Source organism: Dryobates pubescens, chromosome 8, assembly GCF_014839835.1.
Source record: "Dryobates pubescens isolate bDryPub1 chromosome 8, bDryPub1.pri, whole genome shotgun sequence".
Classification (NCBI taxonomy): domain Eukaryota; kingdom Metazoa; phylum Chordata; class Aves; order Piciformes; family Picidae; genus Dryobates; species Dryobates pubescens.
The window spans coordinates 26,842,205-26,862,362 of record NC_071619.1 but is presented as its reverse complement, the minus strand read 5'-3'; the positions used below and the strand labels follow the sequence as shown (position 1 = coordinate 26,862,362).

The window sequence follows — 20,158 nt, the reverse complement described above, 5'->3', positions numbered from 1 at the left end:
TCAAGTCCAATTAAAAGGGATAGGGTACCACAGTTTAGACATACTGACACAAAACTGGAAACCTCACTTCAAATAAAGACAACAGAAAATACTGAATCTGCCTGCAAGTAACATGCACAAACACTTCTCGGTAAAAATTAAGACAAAATTCCTGTCCTCTTTGCTCCTGAAGTCAGACACAAATACATCCCACCACACCCTCTTTCCCCTCCACATTAATCCTAGTCTACTTAGTGTGTCAATCTCCTAACAAGAATACCTTACAAAACTGAAACAGCAATGAGATTCCAGAGGTCATATGGCTGGAGTACATGTGTGTGCATGAACACCCACGTAAGTGTTTCCATTTGGATCAGCTAAATATTTTTCAAATAAATCTCTGAGATGTCCTCACTCATGACATCAGAGTGCATCACCAAGCCGCTGAGAATATTTACTTGATGGCCTTTTGATCAAACCAAATTTGAGGATGCTTTTTTCCAGAGAGTACGTAGCTCATGCCAGCTGTTACTGGGGATTCCCTAGAGCAGATCAGAATAAAGCTAATTCAAAGTAAAAATCTCTAGATGGATCTATCATGGGGATGCTGGGCCCTCAACATCAACTGTTTCACTCTCAAGATGTGCTCGTGCTGCACTGCACTATCATCTAACATCCATAAAGTCACAGAGTGGCTTCAATTTTCAAATTAGGTGACTAATCTAAAAATCTGCCAATCCTGATCAGTATCCTGTTTACTAACTTAAAATTTTAGAATTGGTTTTGGTCTATTCACATTAGCAAGAGATGGAAGAAGCTCTCTCTAAGTGGTAAACAGTAGGAAGGCAGTATTAAATAAACATTTACCAAATGTTTGGTAAAGTTTAAGTGAAATAATCATATCAATACTAAGCTTTGGTTTTTAATAAACTCAAGTATTTAAGAAATACAGTATGTTAAAAGGTAAGAAAAATAGATTTTTCTAAAAAAATTAATTTTCATTCCAGCAATACAAAATACACATGCTGTTTATCATTGGTTAGCACTTGGAACAGCTCATCTCTTGTGCATCATTCCAATTTTTGGACAAAAAAAAACCTACAAAAAATCCACTTCGGTTGAGGACTGGGCAGACCATCTGCCAGAAGCACCAATCATTGAACTAAGGGAATGTACAGCAACGTGCTGTCACAGGTTGTCAGATCTGACCACCACTGTTTTGTCAAACTGCAGATGAAACAGACTGCTTGCTTAGTGCTAAATTGATCCAAGCTGGAGACTGCACAGAATATTTTGATTGTCAAAATGCAGCTTGACTCCTCACCAGTGTTCAAAATAGCAAGTGTCAACCAATCATTTTTCCTATAAAAACCCCACGCTTAGGATACAAATGGTAGCTCTATGTATATGGTAGCTCAGTGTCTATAGTATCATATCATATCATCAAAGAAATGCTTCACAGTAACTGTTCACCCATTTAGTATGACCAGCTCTTTTTCTAAAAGTTATGTGAGATCAAGACAAGCATTTCTTTTTGAAGTTAGTTCTGACCAGCCTACTCTGATCCTACCATTAAATGTATGAAAAGGGCCATGACTGATACAGCAAAACATCAGTATTATGCTTCCACTGCTGCCTTTCCAGGATTATTTACGTGAAATATGCTATGAAAAAATAATTAACAAAACCCACTTGAGGAGATGCACTTAAGATAATTTTTGCATACATTAAACCTTTAAAAAAAAAATTTAGTTTGGGGAAATGCAGAATAATTTGCAGGCAAGAAAAAAAAAATTATTCCTTGCTGGATGTCTGATAAACATCTAAGATGAAGTACAATACAAGCTAAGTGGAAAACTACAGACCACAGCACAGCTGAGTTTCATTCCCCTCCCACACACACACGTCATTGTCATATTAGTCCTAAAATTACTGAGTCAAACCAGGAGCCATGCATGGTTTCCCACTTCTTCAATTTCAAAACTTTTTCAAGTATCAGGTACAAGTATTTTGTCTTGAACTTCATGTGTACTTAATACACAGCATTTGGGTGTTATTTATAGTTTCTTCCAGGGAACATGCAGCACCAGTGCAAAAAGCTCACATTGACCTGTAGAAGACCTCATAGGTTACACCCTTAAACTTGTATTACAACAAATGATATTAAAAACAACAGGAGCACATGTAAGCTTTACTGTCAAGAATTGACAGTTTCTCACAGTGCCTAAAATTTATAACGGGAATATGGTAACTCAATGAAAACAACCTACCCATGGAAAAAACCCGCCAGCAGCAAAAGACAGATGCAATGAAATAATGAACTGCTGACTAGTTGCAGATAAAACTGAAGTCACACAGAAGAAACCACCCAGCCAAACAAGCAAACAAAAACAAAAACAAAGGGGGCAAGAGACAAAAAACACCCCCAAATAACAAAAGCAAACCAGGCTTTCGTTTGTTTTGTTGGGGTTTTATTTGCCAGTTCAGCACCTGATAACACAAAATATTGCCCTTCACACAGCAGTAATTTAACACATCCATCCCATTGATCTGTCAAAAAACCCCACACTTTGAAATCTTGCACTCATTTCTGTACCCTGTTGGGCACAAAATACAGCAGTTACTCATAAAACATGAAATGCAATAAATAGTTGCAGGGTTATGACTGGATCAAGTTTTTCTCTTGGATACCAAGTTCAGTAGCACTCTGCTGGCTAAGTCACGCCTGAATTCTGCAATGATTTTGTTCATGTATTCAACACTACTGTCATGACTAACTCTATCAATGTCACTTGATCAAAGTAATGCATGTAATCCTGCTAATACTGGCTGTGTTCAGTCCGCATTTCTCAGTTGCAATGTTGACTTAACCAGGTTAAGGCAACTTAATCTTTCTTCATTTTCCTCAACTGAGTGGATACAATTGTTTACTGTCTCCCAGTGAATCAGACTGAGATTTATCTCAACTGTTTCCATTTAGTGGGCTTTGTTTTGTTTTTAATAAAACAATAGATCTGTTCCTCACTGTAGTTCAACATACAACTTTGGGAAACTAAAGGAGCAAAGGAACAGGAGTGAGCAGGTGGAGCAAAAGAAGAGAGGAGGCAGCTTCAGCAAATACTTCTGTCAATTGTTTTTCGTGTTTCTCAGGCAAAACCAGTCCTTACAGTCCATTAGGGTTAGGAACTTGTTTGTTTGCTTGTTTTTTATTACTTTTAATGCGTAACTCAAGGAGATCTCATCTTTTCCTGACAAATGCATTCCACACCAGTGGAACAACTTTCAAGCAATGCTACTGCAGAAACATGGAAACAGCTTTACACAGGAAACTCTGTGGTCCAATACCTGAGTGGGTGGCCCAAAGGAAACACTATGATCATCAAGTTAGCGGTAAAGAGATTTTTTTCTGTGTCTTGTTCTGTACTACTATGTGAAGTACAAGAGGGAGGAAAAAAGCACACCAATATAGCATTCTCTCTCCATTCACTGTGTACCTCGGAGGAAATGTATACAGAGTAGCACAACAGACTGGCTTGTTAGAGCTAAGTCCTCAACAAGCAACTTCAGAGACATTTCTCCAGACGTAAGAGAATACAAAAAACCATTTCAGCTAGCTAAAATTTGTTTATAAGCATTCAAGTCTCATTGCTAAAGTGAGTAGTTAAGTGAAATACTCAAATTTAAATCGGTCACAGGTCATTAAATAATAGACTATGCATCCAAGTTAGTTTTCAGTTTGAACAACTGTCCAAAAATCACCAATGCAGACTATCCACGCAGTAAATACTTTCTTCCTCATGTTACCAATCATATTCATTATGTTTCAACTTCAAGAAAATTTCAGTATTTTACAGATGCTGAGTTGCATACAATAGTAGCATGAAAGGGTTACAAAATAGTAGAAATAAATTCAACAGCTAAGAAATTAATTCCAAAAGACTAATTTCTAAAGTTCACCTATTTTAGGGCACAGGATAACAAAAAAAAGTCCTGATGCAGCACTCATCTAATGACTTGCAATTTCATGATAAATTTAAGAAAACACAACATGGACATTTCCTTTAGGTGTACCTATTTAAAAGAATCACTGCTTTTATAATAATACTCCCTTTGCCCCACTTCATGCTAAACAGCAAATCCTCCCATATGCTTTAGCAGCACTGAAGAGCACTAACGGAAGGATAATAGTCCTCCCCTTCCCTGGCCCCTCAAGTACTTCTTAATTATGATTTGCAACTCTATTTACATTCTTACCTTAGAATTTCAAAGGTAAACAGTATTCATCTTATCTAGGTTGGTTTCCTGTGGCCACAGCCAGAACTAGGATCAGCACAGAGTTGCAGAACAGTCTTTATCACACATCTTGAGTTTAAGAGGTGAGGGCCATCCCAGAAAATTTTCAGTTCAGAAGATCTGGTGGTCTTTAATGACACGCTGGACAACAGAAATGCTGAACTGACAGTATACCTCTGGCACAAAATACCAGGCAGTCATCAACTCCTACAAATGACCAACCAAAAGCTTACACTGGGGAACAGACTCACTCTTACACTTCTAAGCTGTTAGGTGGTTTTCCCAGGTTCCTATTCAGAGACATACATAGTTTACATAAGACCACTGGGAACTGTTCCAGAGGATTCCTACAAATAATGATTTTCCTCATTCAGTGAACTCCAGCCCAAAGCTGTAGTGAGAGGGGCAGGAGAAAAAAAATCTCAGGAAAGAATTTTAATGGTCCCTACTTTCAAGCCTTTAGTTTGACTGTATTTGGACCTCAGCAACAAAAATATTTCTGCACAGCTTACTGGCTTTTGCCTGATAATTGAGAAACACTTTCATCCTTAGAAGGCAAACTAAGCTCAAAAGGGACCAGTAGGTAGACATAACACAGCCCCACAGAGTTCCCAAACTTACATGCCAGAGCAGGAGTTACTGAACCAGTTGAATTTAAATTGTAAACAGCTGCAAACAAACTTTTGCAGATGTTACTCATGTATGCTTCACACCCATAATTTGCAAGTCAAGTAATGCCAATATTTATGTACCACAAGCACATAATGATGTTGCTATGGAACGTAATACTCCCCCTGTAACTCATACTTGGGATAAAGAGATTTAATTCGCTTAAAAGCAGAGTTCTGGCTGAGACTTGACATAGCTATCATAACACACAAGCTGCTGCAACTTTCATGCTCATTATTATGTGATTTCAGAAAGACTCCTTAGGTTAAAGGCAGTTTTTAGAAACATTCATTCACTAAGTCAATAATGTCTGATATATTTATTACACACGTGCTCAAAGTTTCAAGAGCTGGACTTCAACATTAGAGGACAATGGTCAGGTTTCAAAAGCACAAACATGGGCAAGAGCCTTGCTAACTACAAACTGGAAATAACTTCAGCTTTCTGGATCTACTGAAGCATAACAATACAACCTGTTGCTTCCTGAGTAAGAGAGCTGTTATATTTTTAGCTCAGGATGTTGCAAAATGCCATACCTCTAACACCACCTAGCAGACAAAAATTAAGAGGAGATCTGCTACATTCCATAAGGGGGAAAAAAACCCCAAACAAAATCAAAACAGAAGTGATGAGACAGTGGAGAATTCCAGAGATTTTAATTTTTTAAAATTTATTTTTCTTTTAGATCATATCATTATGGTTAATTCTTTTAATTCAGTTTCTCATTCCCAGAATGGAATTTTCTTTAAGATGCAACTGAGATTAACAGTCTATATCTATAGTTAAAGCAGATAAAGTGTCTCTAATTACCATCAGAACAAGCTTTACAAGCTTTTTAGTAACTCCATGTAACAGCTGCATGATTAGAGAACATCAAAGTTTAAAATCTGAATTGCAGTTACAGCAATTTTTACTTTGAGGTCCATTATCTCATTACAGGGTCAAAATGGCTGTTTAGTTCTCACCTTTCCCCACCTGTATGAAGTTTATTCCCAAATGAGAATTTTCTAGAGTTAAAACTGGTTTCTCTCATTCAGAATGATAGTGGTGTTAGTTTTTTTCCAACTAATTTCATGATATACACATTCAAAATTAATTAAAACTGTTTTCCTGTATTTAAAGTATAAAGATTAAATAAGAAACAGAAAATGCTATTATAGAATAGTATTTGAAGCATTAAAAAAATTCATAGTTACCACAACACTCACAGCTGTTTTATGCTGCTAAAAACCAAACAGCAAAAAAGGTACAGTTAAATTTACATTTACATTCCCTGCACTTCTGATTCTCAGTCTGTTATAACATATTCACTGATAGATGATTTTTAAAACAGTATTTAATCCACAGAAGCTGAGGAACTCACATCTTCAAGATATGCCATTTCAGTGCTGAAAACACAAATATAGGCTTGGCAAGGAGTGGCTTGAGAGCAATCTTGAGGAGGACCTGGGGATATCAACTGATGACAAACTCAACATGAGCCAGCAACGTGTGCTTGCAGCCCAGAAGGCAACTGTATGTTGGGCTGCATCAAAAGAAGTGTGACCAGCAGGACAAAGGTGGTGATTCTACTCCTCTGCTTTGCTCCTGCAAGATCCTACCTGGAATACAGCATTTAGTTCTGGTGCCCCCACTGTAAGAAGGACATGGAACTGCTGGAGCAGGTCCAGAGGAGGGCCACAAAGATGATCAGAGGGCTGCAGAACCTCCTCTATGGGGACAGGCTGAGTTGGGGCTGTTCAGCCTGAAAGAAAGAAGGGTTTGGGGAGTTCTTATAGTGGCTTGTCAGTACCTGACAAGGGCTACAATAAAGCCAGAAAGGGACTTTTTACAAGGGCTTGTAGTGATAGTATGAGAGGCAATGGTTTGACATTATAGAAGACTAGATTTATATTGGGTATTAGGAACAAGTTCTTTATCATGAGGATGGTGGAACACTGGAACAGGTTGCCCAGAGAATTTGTGAATGCCCTGTCCCTGGAGGCATTCAAGGCCAGGTTGGAAGAAGCCTTGAGCAACCTGGTCTAGTGGAAGGTCCTTCTATAAAAAAAAAAAAAGTCCTTCTATAAATATATTAATAGCAAGAGGAAGGGTAGGGACAACCTCTACTCCTTGGTTGACATGGAGGGAAATGTATCAAAGGATGAGGAAAAGGCAGAGTTACTTAACACCTTCTTTGCCTCAATTTTTACTAGCAGGACAGAACGTCTTCCAGACAGCTGGCCTGCAGAGCTGGCAGAAGGAGCCAGGGAGCAGCACAGTTTCCCTATGTTCCAGGAGCAGGTAGCTGGAGCTCTCCTCGGCAGCTTGGATCCCCGTAAGTCCATGGGACCAGATGGGATCCATCCTAGGGTGCTGAGAGAGCTGGCAGATGAGCTGGCCAAGCCACTATCCATCATTTTTCATCAGTCCTGGCTCACTGGAGAGGTCCCAGATGACTGGAAGCTGGCCAACGTGATGCCCATCCACAAGAAGGGCCGGTTGGATGAGCCAGGGAATTATAGGCCTGTCAGCCTGACCTCAGTGCCAGGCAAGATTATGGAACAGGTCATCTTGAGTGCAGTCACACAGCACTTAGAGGATAGCCAAGGGATCAGACCCAGCCAGCATGGATTTAGGAAGGGCAGGTCCTGCCTGACCAACCTGATCTCCTTCTATGATCAGATGACCCGCCTGGTGGATGTGGGGAGGCCTGTGGATGTAGTCTACCTGGACCTCAGCAAGGCCTTTGACACTGTTCCCCACAGCAAACTCCTGGCCAAGCTGTCAGCCCATGGCTTGGATGGGAGCACACTGCGATGGGTTAGGAACTGGCTGATGGGCCGAGCCCAGAGAGTGGTGGTGAATGGTGCCACATCCAGCTGGCGGCCAGTCACTAGTGGTGTGCCCCAGGGATCAGTGCTGGGCCCTGTGCTCTTTAACATCTTTATTGATGATCTGGATGAGGGCATTGAGTCCATCATCAGTAAATTTGCAGATGACGCCAAGCTGGGGGCAGGAGTTGATCTGCTGGAGGGTAGAGAGGCTCTGCAGAGGGACCTCGACAGGCTGGACAGATGGGCAGAGTCCAACGGCATGAGATTGAACACATCCAAGTGCCGGGTTCTGCACATTGGCCACAAGAACCCCATGCAGAGCTACAGGCTGGGGTCAGAGTGGCTGGAGAGCGGCCAGGCGGAGAGGGACCTGGGGGTGCTGGTTGATGGTAGGCTGAACATGAGCCTGCAGTGTACCCAGGCAGCCAAGAGGGCCAATGGCATCCTGGCCTGCATCAGGAACAGTGTGGCCAGCAGGAGCAGGGAGGTCATTCTGCCCCTGTACACTGCACTGGTTAGGCCGCACCTCGAGTCCTGTGTCCAGTTCTGGGCCCCTCAGTTTAGGAAGGATGTTGACTTGCTGGAACGAGTCCAGAGAAGGGCAACAAAGTTGGTAAGGGGTTTGGAACACAAGCCCTACGAGGAGAGGCTGAGGGAGCTGGGATTGCTTAGCCTGGAGAAGAGGAGACTCAGGGGTGACCTTATTGCTCTCTACAACTACCTGAAGGGAGGTTGTAGACAGACAGATGTTGGTCTCTTCTCCCAGGCAAGCAGTACCAGAACAAGAGGACACAGTCTCAGGCTGTGCCAGGGGAGGTTTAGGTTGGCTGTTAGGAAAAAGTTCTATAGAGAGAGAGTGATTGCCCATTGGAATAGGCTGCTGGGGGAGGTGGTGGAGTCACCATCATTGGAGGTTTTCAGAAGAAGACTTGATGGGGTGCTGGGTGCCATGGGTTAGTTGTTTAGGTGGGTTGGATTGGTTGATGGGTTGGATGCGATGATCTTGAAGGTCTCTTCCAACCTGGTTTATTCTATGTATTCGGAACTAGGTGATCTTTAAGGTCCTTTCCAACATAAACCATTATACTAATCTATGAAGTAAAGACCCTCCACATTTACCAATAGCTTGTCTTCAAACTCTGGAAGCAAGAGCTAACCTTCTGTCCAAAGTCACAAGGCAACAAGAAGCAATGCCTCTTTTAAAAAGGGCATTACAACTGAGTTGTTATTGTTGTGTCCTCCCAAACAAAAATATTCCCTTGCATGTTTTGAGAAATGAAACAAAATTTGTCCTCCCTACTCCAACTACAGTTCCACATTTTTGAAGAGCAATTGCTTATACATCGACACAGCTGAGGAGCTCATAAATCTCCTGATTCTAGAAGACAGGAAAAACAAACCTGAAAAAAATTACTTCAGGTGAAACTATCATGTAACCCAAGTAATTAGATACCTTTATGAAAAACTTTAGAGTGATTTAATTATTAGAATTCTTTAGGAAAAATAAGAAGGAAAATAATTTTTTTTAATTCTTACAACTATTAGACTGCTGAACACATTTTGAGCACATGTAACAGGCTTTCAGTTATAACATGCAACTGCCAGGTCTTGCAAAATGTATGGAACTCAAAGGAAAAAATGGACAAATATGAGTGCATTTCCCTCTCCAGTTCCCTCTTACTACACCACTTCTGGATTGCAATGAGAGGGAGGCAGCTCCTTTCTTCACCAGACAACAGGAACATGTTATGCAAAAATTCCTTAAGCATTAGAAATGCGTATCCTGGACAATCAAGTTATAAAAACGCCATTTAATGGAGATTACATGGATTCCATGATTGCAAACTTTCACCTAATAGCTAAACACAAATTCTCCTGCATGCACATATTTAAAAGCCACAAAATACTGAGTAGCTTATAATAACAGGTAAGATAAACCACATCTAGCACCAACAAAATGAATAAGCTCCATTCACAGTATGAAAGGGCAAATTCATACTGAATGCTGCATCCTTTGGGTATTTGGAGGTGGGACTGGGGTTATTTTTCTTTTTTTTTTTTTAACTAAAACAAAACCTCACTTTTCCACACGATATAAAGGTACTTGTCCTTATAAAGGCCATACCAATGCTGACCTTTGAAACTTACAGAAAGGCTCAGTCCTGTAATATAATAGATATTACTTGGGAGAGCAAAGAAAGATAAAACCCAAACCACCAAACAGCCAGCCCCCACCACGCAACACTACATACAGCATTTAATGGTGTTTTGTTTTAACAACCATCTAGAAGAGAATGCATCCATGTTGTGTGTTACCATTGTGCAATACCAGGCTTGCATCTGACAAGTGAAATTCCCAGTAACCAATAAAAAAATGCTGCACTTTTAAGTTTTACTTTTCTAGATATGGTCTTAGAAGACAACAAAGTATCTCAAGTGCAAATACAAACTTGGATAAAAGTCCCGTTACTCACTATAGGAAAAAACATCAGTACTGAAGAGTTAATTAATTACAATGAGAACTTTGTCTTGGTGTTCAGTATTACTTACCCGCTTTGGCCCACTAAAAATCTTCCTGGTGTTTTCCTTAGTTTTATCACCTTGTTTATTTGTGGATTTCTTATTGCCTTCAGGCACAACAGATGCATCCTCAGAAAATTCCAGATCTGTAAAAGGTAAATATAGACATGGAACAACCACACTGAAAGCTGCTGAACTGCTAGAGCATTTCTTGCACCTAACATTTTCACATGTATAGCTTCTGACATTACAGAATAAACAAAGAACATTAATAATAAAAATCAGCTTTAAAGCCAAAGCCAGACCTGGATGGGGTTTATGTTTAGTGACTGGACTGTCACAATACATAGAAGGTACAAGGTACACTGTCAATCATTATAGCACCTCTTGCCCACTGTGCAAGCATCAAGTTATTTTTTCCTACTTTATATCCCTGTGAATCCCAGATTACTTACAGCTTACTGCTACAGGTCTGAGCAGAAGAACTGAACAGTAGATGGGGTTCTTCAAAAGCGTGAGGTTAACAACACACTTCAAATAATACTTCCCACTACAATTACAAAAATGAAGAATTGATCCTACTTCAATTCTCATGAAGGCAGCCTGTTTATAATTGCTTATTCTGATGAACAGCATTAAAAAAAGACAAAATACGGTCATGACCTCAGAAAGGAGTCAGTTAGAAGGAACTTCAGAAATGGCCTTTCAATGTATTCAATACTGGTATTACCAGTAGTTCTAGAACTCAGTTTGTGCCTATAAATCTGTAATTAATGTGCCTATAAATCTGTAATTAAATTCTTGTTGCTTTACAGGGAGAGGAAAAAAAAAAAAAAAAAAGCCCAAACTCCTCTTTTATTTTATTATCCCCTTGGAGACCAGATCATGTTTTTCTACTTGGCACAAGCCAGAAGTCACCATACACTTCAAGATGGAAGTGAAGAGAGGCACAGAGAAGCACTGTTTCATCCGATAAGCAGTCTAGAAAACTGATCTACTCCAGAGAAGCTGCTGCTATTTGAACAGCATGCTTCAAAAACACAGTCAGGTTGGATTGGTTACTCTAATCCCAAGTGCATTCCCATCCAGTAAACAGGGCAAGCCAAGCACCTAGGTAAGGAGGCAATCAAAAGCAAATAAATTTCTAACAGCACTTGGAAGGACACAAAATTCAACCAATCTAGAGAGGTATTCTTAAAACAAGGCTCTCACATTTCTGATCTTGCAGTAAATTTCAACAGTCTTGGAAGCACCAGAGCATGCAGGATGCCTGTTGCAAGATGCGTACCAGAATCAGTCTCTTGTGTTCCAGCCCACTAGTTTTCAGTTCAGTTGTACAATGTCAGCACAAGAGCTTAAGTACACAACATGACCACTCTCTCTGAAAATAACTGACTTCAAAAGATGTTTTGAGACAAAATATTATAGACTATTCTCACTAACTTAAAAAAAATAGCAAAACTACTTCCAAATCTACATAAAAGCCAATTTAGTCCTTTGCTGGAACTTGCCAATTAAAGAAGTCAAATCAAAACTGCTTTGATACTCATCCCTACAGATCCAAAATTACTTTTGTAGGAAGCCAAACCCTGAATGCAATTCCCAAAGAAAGTCAAAGCAACAGAACTGGATCCTCTGATTGTAATTTAAAAGCTAAAAGTAGTTCACTTGATGACAGGAATGCAAGTCACTTTAGAGATGCAAGATGTATTTTCACCAAAAATAATCTGTGCTTTGCACCAAGAACTGAAGTTGGTATTGTGGTTAATAATGATTAGTAATGTTCTGTATCAAATAAGCCACAATTTAAAAAAAAAAAAAAATCAACATTTGAATTTTATCCATCCTATATGATCCTGAACTATCCCATTTAATTCAAGCAATTTTAAATTCAAAGAAACTTCTTGATAAAAAATGCTGAAACTTATAATACGTTCATGATTAGTTTTGCAAGATTGTCTGGAATGCCTGTATTGCAGCAATGTTCTTTAAGGCCTTCTAGGTATCCTAAAAACACTCTGCTTAAAAAACTTCTTACCACATTTTCAAATCTGAACTAAACAGAGTGTAGGGGAGAAGCTTTGTGTTAATACTACCCAAGACAGGCAAAATAAACAAGAAGTTTGGTAACCAGTGACACTAATGAAGTTTGTTTTCCACTGCTTCTCTTGTATGGATATGTCCCCCCCTCAAAGGAAAAAATGAGCATATGGACTTTTTACTGCTTAAAAAGAAGACCTTTTCTTCTCTTTCCAACCATTTGCAAGGCATTCATAATCCTTGAGGTAATTTGCCTGTCTCGACTACAATTGGAAAGATGTTCAAAGACCAACCAGAAGGCAACACCACAGTAAATTTACTGGGGGGGAATCAACCCAGTTTTGTTTTAGTGCCCAAGGATATTTTTGCAGAAGATTTTGAAATCCAAACAGGACTCTGCTTCTGAAGACTTTGATGTACTCTTAAATGGATAATCAGTATTTACCCAACTAAGGTGATCCAATTTTTGAGGAGAGGCAAAGGGAAAAAAAAAATTGGGCAAGTTTGCTCATCAGGAATTAACTGAGTGTCAGATGCTAAGATATAAAAAAACCTATGTTATTATCCAGTACAGAGAGTACAGGAACCTCGTTTTGATCACTGAAAGGAAAATGAATGCACGACACAATGGATAGGTTGTGTATCAGCACTGATTTACAAGGCAAAAGGCTAAGCTGCAATACTTATGCTGCAATAACAGGATTAGCTGATATTGTAATTTAAATCAACAATACTGTAGTTCATTGTTGCTGTATTGCTTATGAGAGAAGATTAATCAAATAAAAATGAGCATGTTAGAGAAGATAGAACTTCATACCTTTCTTTAGCAAAAGGGTTCAGCGCAACTGCTGTATCCTGTTATGTCAATCTACATAGCAATATGAAAAGTCATTTCAGGCAGCACTTTTTTTTTTTGTCGTTGTTGTTTTGTGAAATTTCTATCACTTTCTATAATTTTATTGTCATTGGCCAATACAAGAAGTGGTAAAACAAGCATTAACATAGTAGTAGCTGTCCTAGGGAACAGATGGGAAACAAAGCACTCAAACTACAAGTTCAGAAGTAAAATACATCTGAAATCTTTAGAAAAAGACAGAAACTGACAGCAGACTTATTTCCAGCAGTGTAACACTGTCACAGAGTTAAAGAATGGAAGGGGTTGGAAGAGACCTCTGGACATCATATGGTTCAACCCTGCAAAAGCAGGTTCACCTAAACCAGGTTTGCACAAGAGTGTGTCCAGGCAGGTATTTAGTATCTCAGAGAGGGATGCCATAATCTCTCTAGGCAGCCTATTTCAAGTGCTTTGTCACTGTCCAGAAGATACAGGTTTGCTCTTCAAAATTGGAGCCCGAGGTTAATTTTGGTTAAGTGTTACGCTTTGTCATTAGTTTAGGTTTCTCTTGGAAACAACTCCCCATTTATTAACACAATCAAAATAATTAAGGTGTTTTCCTCCAGAACTAAAAGCTTCTCTTTAGTAGAGCAATAATGTATTCTGGCTACTCAAATGAAGGGACTGTTTCAGATCTAGTGAAGTCTCCTCGGTACTTTTAGCCCCCGGCTAAAAGTACAGGATAGCATGCTATAGCTGGGAGGCTCACAAATTAAAAGGACGTTTGCTTCACGGAGCTGCTACATCAACTAATAAAAGAATACTTTAGACTGCAGTGGCAAAAAAAAAAAACTTTGGCAACTTTAAGTTAAACTCCAAGCTTCACCAAAGATATCAAGCTCATAAACTATTATGTGCCTTCATTAGGAAAAAGTCTGTGAACAACCATCTAGGAATTTAAAATCTGAATCATCTCGTGGTTTGGGCTTTTGGATTTTTGTCTGCCTTTTGCTTGGGGTTATTTGTGGTTTTTTTAACCATTTCAGCACGGAAACCTATTGTAAAAGTGAACAACAGAAAAAAACCACATTTCAGTGACAGTCCAACTAAAATTGAATTTATCTACTTTATATTCTTGCCTGCACTAACAATATTGTCCTTTAGAAAAACATTTAAATATGTGTTATTAAAATTACTTTCCCCTCAGCTGTGAATTACCAGACTGGAAGGGACAATCTATTTCCAGTTCAGTTTGAAAATCTCTGCGCAACATTTTATATTAAATAAAACAAAATAGTCTAAAATGTTTCATGGAAATAGGCCTAGATTGTGGTAAGTATCCAAACCACTATCATGGCAAAACCAGAACGCATCTAATCTCTTAAAAAAACTGACAGTGCCATAAAACATCATTTATGAAAGATCATCAAAATCTGTCTTTGCAGTTTCCAGGACTGGAATCCAGAGAGACACTCTGGCAGCTCACCCATCAACCTGAAACCGGAATGCTAGATTTTTATCTGTGGATTGATTCATTAGCACAAGAAGGAACAGCACACAAACAACTCAGGTACTGTTAGTACCTCTCACCACTGTTTGTAAGTTCAGAGAAAAGCTTTATTGTGCAAGATGCTTGGATTCATAATTGGCATTTTCCATGGGTGCAGAAGTCACTTTTTTTCCACAGTATGTAAAGAAAGCACCTCACAGCAACATCACATTTCTACTGCAACCTCAGGCAGAGATCTGCAAGTACTAGATAAATTCTCAGACTCAGCATAACTATATTTAAGGACCTTAATGGGGCTGGTTTGAGTAATCACAATGCTCCAAGTTTGCCAAGGTATGAGAGAAGACAGAATGAAGTGTATCGGGGAATCCGACAGATTTTAGGACAACATCAGACTCCCTATTTTTATAATCTGTGTTATAGAATTGACCTAAACAACATGCTGCAACTTAGGGAAATAACTTCATACCACCCTTCCAATTTTCAGAGGAAAGAATGCAAGTTACCTGGCTACAGTAGCACAAAATAGCAATCAATTGCACAAAGGAGATGCAAAATAAAGGGGAATCATATCTCAGTAAAAGCACTGAGAGGTTAACACTTTTTGGAGAAGTGTATTAAGAAACCAACAAAACACAAATTTACATCTACATGTTTTGCAAATCTCTTAGGAAAATATTTCAGATAAATAATCTGTGATACCTCAGGGTATAATGGCTTCCTTGCTGAATATAGTGCTGTGTGCAAACTGTAGATATTTTGAGACTCCAGAGGACAGTTGCTGAAAGAATTATTTGATGGGTCAGCATCTCAGCTGCATTAACTGTCTAAGCAATTTTTTTCTTTGGCATAAATGGCTGAACAAAGACTCAACAGAGAAAGGGACCAAGGTGGAATATTTCATAAGCAGGACCTGTAAGTTAAATCTGTTTCCTAAAGAGGCTGGAATGCAAGTACCTCACTATAATTAAGTTTTCATAAAACAAATCAAAGGGTTGAAAATACAATCTTCTCATATAATATCAGCATCAATTTGGCTCCCATAGTATTTACAAAATAACCTTGCAGTTACATTTACCTTTGATTAAAAGGTTTACAGACAAATCCGGGTTTAGGGATCATTATAATTAGAACAGAGAAGTAAGCATTTCTTCATTCTAACTTTTATTTCTGGGTTGTATTTGCAGCAGTAATTTGTAGGAAAAAACAGCTCCTGCAACATTGCAACACTAGACCTAAGTCCTCCCCTCTCCCCATTGCAACAAAATCATTAAGCTTGGAAAAGACCTTTAAAATCATCAAGTCCAAATGTAACCCAACTACCATGACCACTAAACTATATCCTGAAGTGCCACATCTACATGCTTCCTGAACACCTCCAGGGATAGTGACTCCACCTCCTTAGGCAGCCTGTTCCGATGCCTCACCACTCTCTCAGGAAAGAAGTTTTTCCTTACGTCCAATCTAAACTTCCCCTGGCACAACTTAAGCCCACTTCCTCTTGTCCGATTGCTAGTTACTTGGGTGATACCAACACCAGCCTCACTACAACCTCCCGGTTGTTGTAGAGAGCAGTAAGATGTCCCCTCAGCCTTCTCTTCTTCACACTAGCTGCTTCAGCCACTCCTAGTACAACATGCCCTCCAAACCCCACCAGCCTTGTTGTTCCTCTCTTGACAACTCCAGCATCTCAATGTCTTTCCTATTCTGTGGTGCCCAGAATTGAACACAGCACTCAAGCTGTGGCTTCACCAAGGCCGAGTACAGGTGCACTTTCCTACTCCCGCTGGACACACTGGTTTGGATACAGGCCAGGATGCCACTGGCCTTCTTGGTCACCTGGACACACTGCTGGCTCGCGTTCAGCCATCTGTCGACCACCACCCCCAGATCCCTTCCCACCAGGCTCCTTTCCAGTCACTCTTCCTGCAGCATTGCTTGGGGTTGTAATGTAGGACTCAGCGCTTGGTCTTGTTAAACCTCATTCTGCTGACCTCAGCCCACTGATTTAACCTCTTGATTTAATTTCTCTACAGTGCCTTCCTGCCCTGGAGGAGATCAATATGCATCTTGCCAAAGTCTTGAAAAAGTAACAGCTCCAGTGAATGTATAAAAACTTCCTAAGCTTCGTGCTCCAAAATGGAGGATCAAGAAGTTCCCTAGAACAGTGGCAGCATTTCAAAACACATATTCCAACATGCAAGATTCTTGGGCATTAGTCTTTCAAAAAGAAAAAGAAACCTTTCACCAAAGTTATTCCTTTTCTTCTTCACTGACACACTTCAACCTTAATCAGAATCATTACAGAGGACCCAAATGATCACCAAGCAACTCTAATTTTTTAAAGGCATTCAAACACCAGGACTTGCTTAGCAGATTCTGCATTAAGAGTTCTACTAGCGTCCTGATGGAGAGCCAGGAGGGCTCTTGCCTTTTGTTTGTTGGAAAATAAAGGAACTCCAAATTGTGTGGGTCATGAGTGTGATATTTTCCTCATAGTAGGCTTGTGGTTTGCATGAGGGGTTAGACTAGATGACCTTTGGAGGCCCCTTCCAACCCAGACCGTTCTGTGATTCTGTAATTGGACTGGCACTCCATGAGATCCCATAGTCTCTCCCTTGAGAAAGGTCTGAACTGTTTACAAATGCAATCAAAAATGGAAAAAACACAAACCAAAGCAAAGAACACCCACCACTATAAAAAATAAAAGGTATTTCACACCCCTAAGAGCTGCTCAAATTTTTGCAGAAATAAGCAAATTTAACTTTTAGATCTCCCACTCAGTATTATTGTTCAAACTTGTAGGCATATACTGCAAAAAAGAACAAACACTGTCATTTAGTACTCCAGAAAAGTTCTGCTTACCTGCATTAGTAGTGAGTTGGCTATCCTGGGCACAGTTTTCATTGCTGTCCGAAGTTGACTGTAGCGAAGAAGACGGTGTAGTTCTGCTTCGTTTTTTGTTAGCTTTCCTTTCCGCTACCTGCCACTCTTCATCTTCATCCTCACTTTCACTCAAGTCATCAAACCCAAAGTACTTGATTTTGTAATTGGAACTCCCAGAACTTCTAGAGGCGCCTTCATCTCCCCCTCCCTCATCTTGATCATCGAACCCAAAAAACTCTAATTTGACATCCTTTTTGGATTTGGTATTGCTTGGTCGAAACCTGGTTGTAGTTTTTGTAGTAGCAATGTCTGCTTTTTTTCTTAAGCGTCCAGCCTCTCCCAAGTCTGTGGGGGCTGCTGTGGTAAATTCATCAATTCGCTCCATGGTATCTTGTATAGTAACATTACAAACTGACAAGCAAGATGGATGTAGAACAGTGTAGTCTCTAGTCCTTCCAACCGTCCCTCTAAAACCGGTCCCACTACTTAAAGAAACTTTTCTTGCTGGGTTCAGACCATCATTATTTGACTCACTGTTTGCTTTGGATAAAGACTGACTACTGCCATCCATTAGCTTGTCAAAATTTGTTGCCCCCTGTGGTTTTGCTTTGTTGGATCTACAGTATGTCCTACAGTTGCTTGGCCTAGGAATAGTTTGCACAAGATCTTCACTAATGGCTTCCTTTGAATTTTCAGTATCTTCTTTTTCACACTCCTCATCCTTGTTCTTCATCTCTGACAGATGTTCATTGTCAAAATCTAATATATATTCTCCAGTTCTGGTGTCTTCAGCTTCATCCTCCCATTCATATAAGTGAGTTCTTAGTGGCCCCTTCGTCCGAGAGATTTCTGATGGAGAGTCTGTTGGTTTTCCGATGTGGGAGTCCCAAGAATCAGACAAGTCCTTGGCTTCAATGTTGTATCCAGAAGTGTCTGTGGTTTCAGCATTGGTTTTGTTACTGTCTTCGGCATTCTCACAGATGAAATGAGTGTTCTTCTCATTACTCTCATTCAAATTCTGTATTTTATCTAAAAAAGAAATAAACCCAAACCATTAAGATAAATTTATTACTAAACAGCATTATTAAAGTAAAATAAAATCATCCTTAGAGAAAACTTTTAAAAGTCACAAGACAACAGCAAATGTTTGATATCCAATAACCAAAAAAACCAAAACAAGACATTGGAGAGGTCCTTGTCCTCCTTGTTTATACTTCTTCAGCTTTTTAGTTTAACATTTTTTATATAATAAAATCTTCTCACTATTTCCAGCAAAAATATAAACTATTTTGAAGTAAGTGCCACTTGGAAAACACATGCATCATGAAAACAACCATAGTAAATCTCAGATACAACCACTTATTTACCTACAGAAAAAAACATAGTCTGCAAAAGTCAAAGTTTCACACACCAATAACCTTAAGAGAACAAGAAGAGGTACGAATGATTATAAAGCATTTTCTAGCTATAGACAAAAAGAAAAAGCATACTTCCTGTATGCAAATTTTAAGTGTTGTGGTTTTTCTTTCCATAAACATACCCCCCCCAAATTCTTATTTACATCAAATTATTGCAGCTATACAAACAAATTTACGTTTTACAACAGAGATTCTAGTGTCTGATTTGCTCCAAATGCCCTACTTGAAATAATTTTTCCTTCTGCATAGAACTAGAAAGGAACAGGTAGTATAACCAGAACTACAAAACATGTAAGAATCAGCAAACTGGCTATGTTTGCATGTATTTATTTTTAATAGTGTAAGATGCATCATAATAGCCTTCTGTAGCCAGGAAAATGGATGCATGGGCAGGTTACAGCTGCTCCGTCTGGTCTTCCAGAAGGTCTCCTCCTGGTCTAAGAACTGGGTAGTGCTGAGGCACCATTACAGGAAGTTAAAATCAGCATGGGCCAGAAAACCTACAGATGAAGTTAAGCAAATCTGAATGATCATCCTAGAATTTACTGATTAACACAGTAAGTGTACAGCTAAAAAAATGAGCAAAAGTAACGCACTAGCATATCTGTACTAAGAATGTTACAGTTTATGAATGTTATCATAAGTTTTGATCAATCTACCCTGAACACAACTTCAGCAACTGTTATTTTATTTTGCTGCTCCAAATGAAAATATTTGGACTTCCAAAAGACATACAGAAAATGCAATTCTTATTACAATTTTAGATTAAATCACTTCTGAAGTGCAGATGTTTTTACAAAGAATTTCTACAGATCTGAGGAAGAATAGCTCCCAAATGTCACTTTCTGCAGAAGTGTAATCCACAAACAGACCTACATCTTATGCTGTTAAAAAGATCAAATTCTACTGCAAGAAATCAGTTTTTGTAAGATTTGTTTCCAGCTGACCAGCATACACACAATAGTAATGCCAGGAAAGCCAGCATGAAATACTCCACCTGTTCTTGGAGGTCCCTTCCAACCCAAACCCTTCTATGATTTTCAAATTAAAACAGCATCATCCAAATGTTATCCTTTCACAAATGGCTCACACAAGAACTTTTAAGGTGCAAGCAGAAAAATTCTAGTTAAAGGAATCACTACCATGGAAAGTTTTGCAGGAAATTGGTTTAATCCTAGCTGAGATCCCTTTG

At 39.3% G+C, this 20,158-nt stretch overlaps 1 protein-coding gene across 3 annotated transcripts in view; it reads right to left on the bottom strand.

The window, feature by feature from the left end:
* Positions 1–20,158, bottom strand: part of WAPL (WAPL cohesin release factor) — a 73,708-nt gene that overhangs the window by 32,901 nt on the left and 20,649 nt on the right. For all 3 annotated transcript variants that reach the window (XM_054163738.1, XM_054163736.1, XM_054163737.1), the window contains exons 3-4: positions 17,528–18,577; positions 10,308–10,423 (exon numbers count right to left, since the gene is read on the bottom strand). In XM_054163738.1, the coding sequence (XP_054019713.1) occupies positions 10,308–10,423; positions 17,528–18,577 (1,166 nt within the window). The remainder of the gene's footprint in view (positions 1–10,307; positions 10,424–17,527; positions 18,578–20,158) is intronic.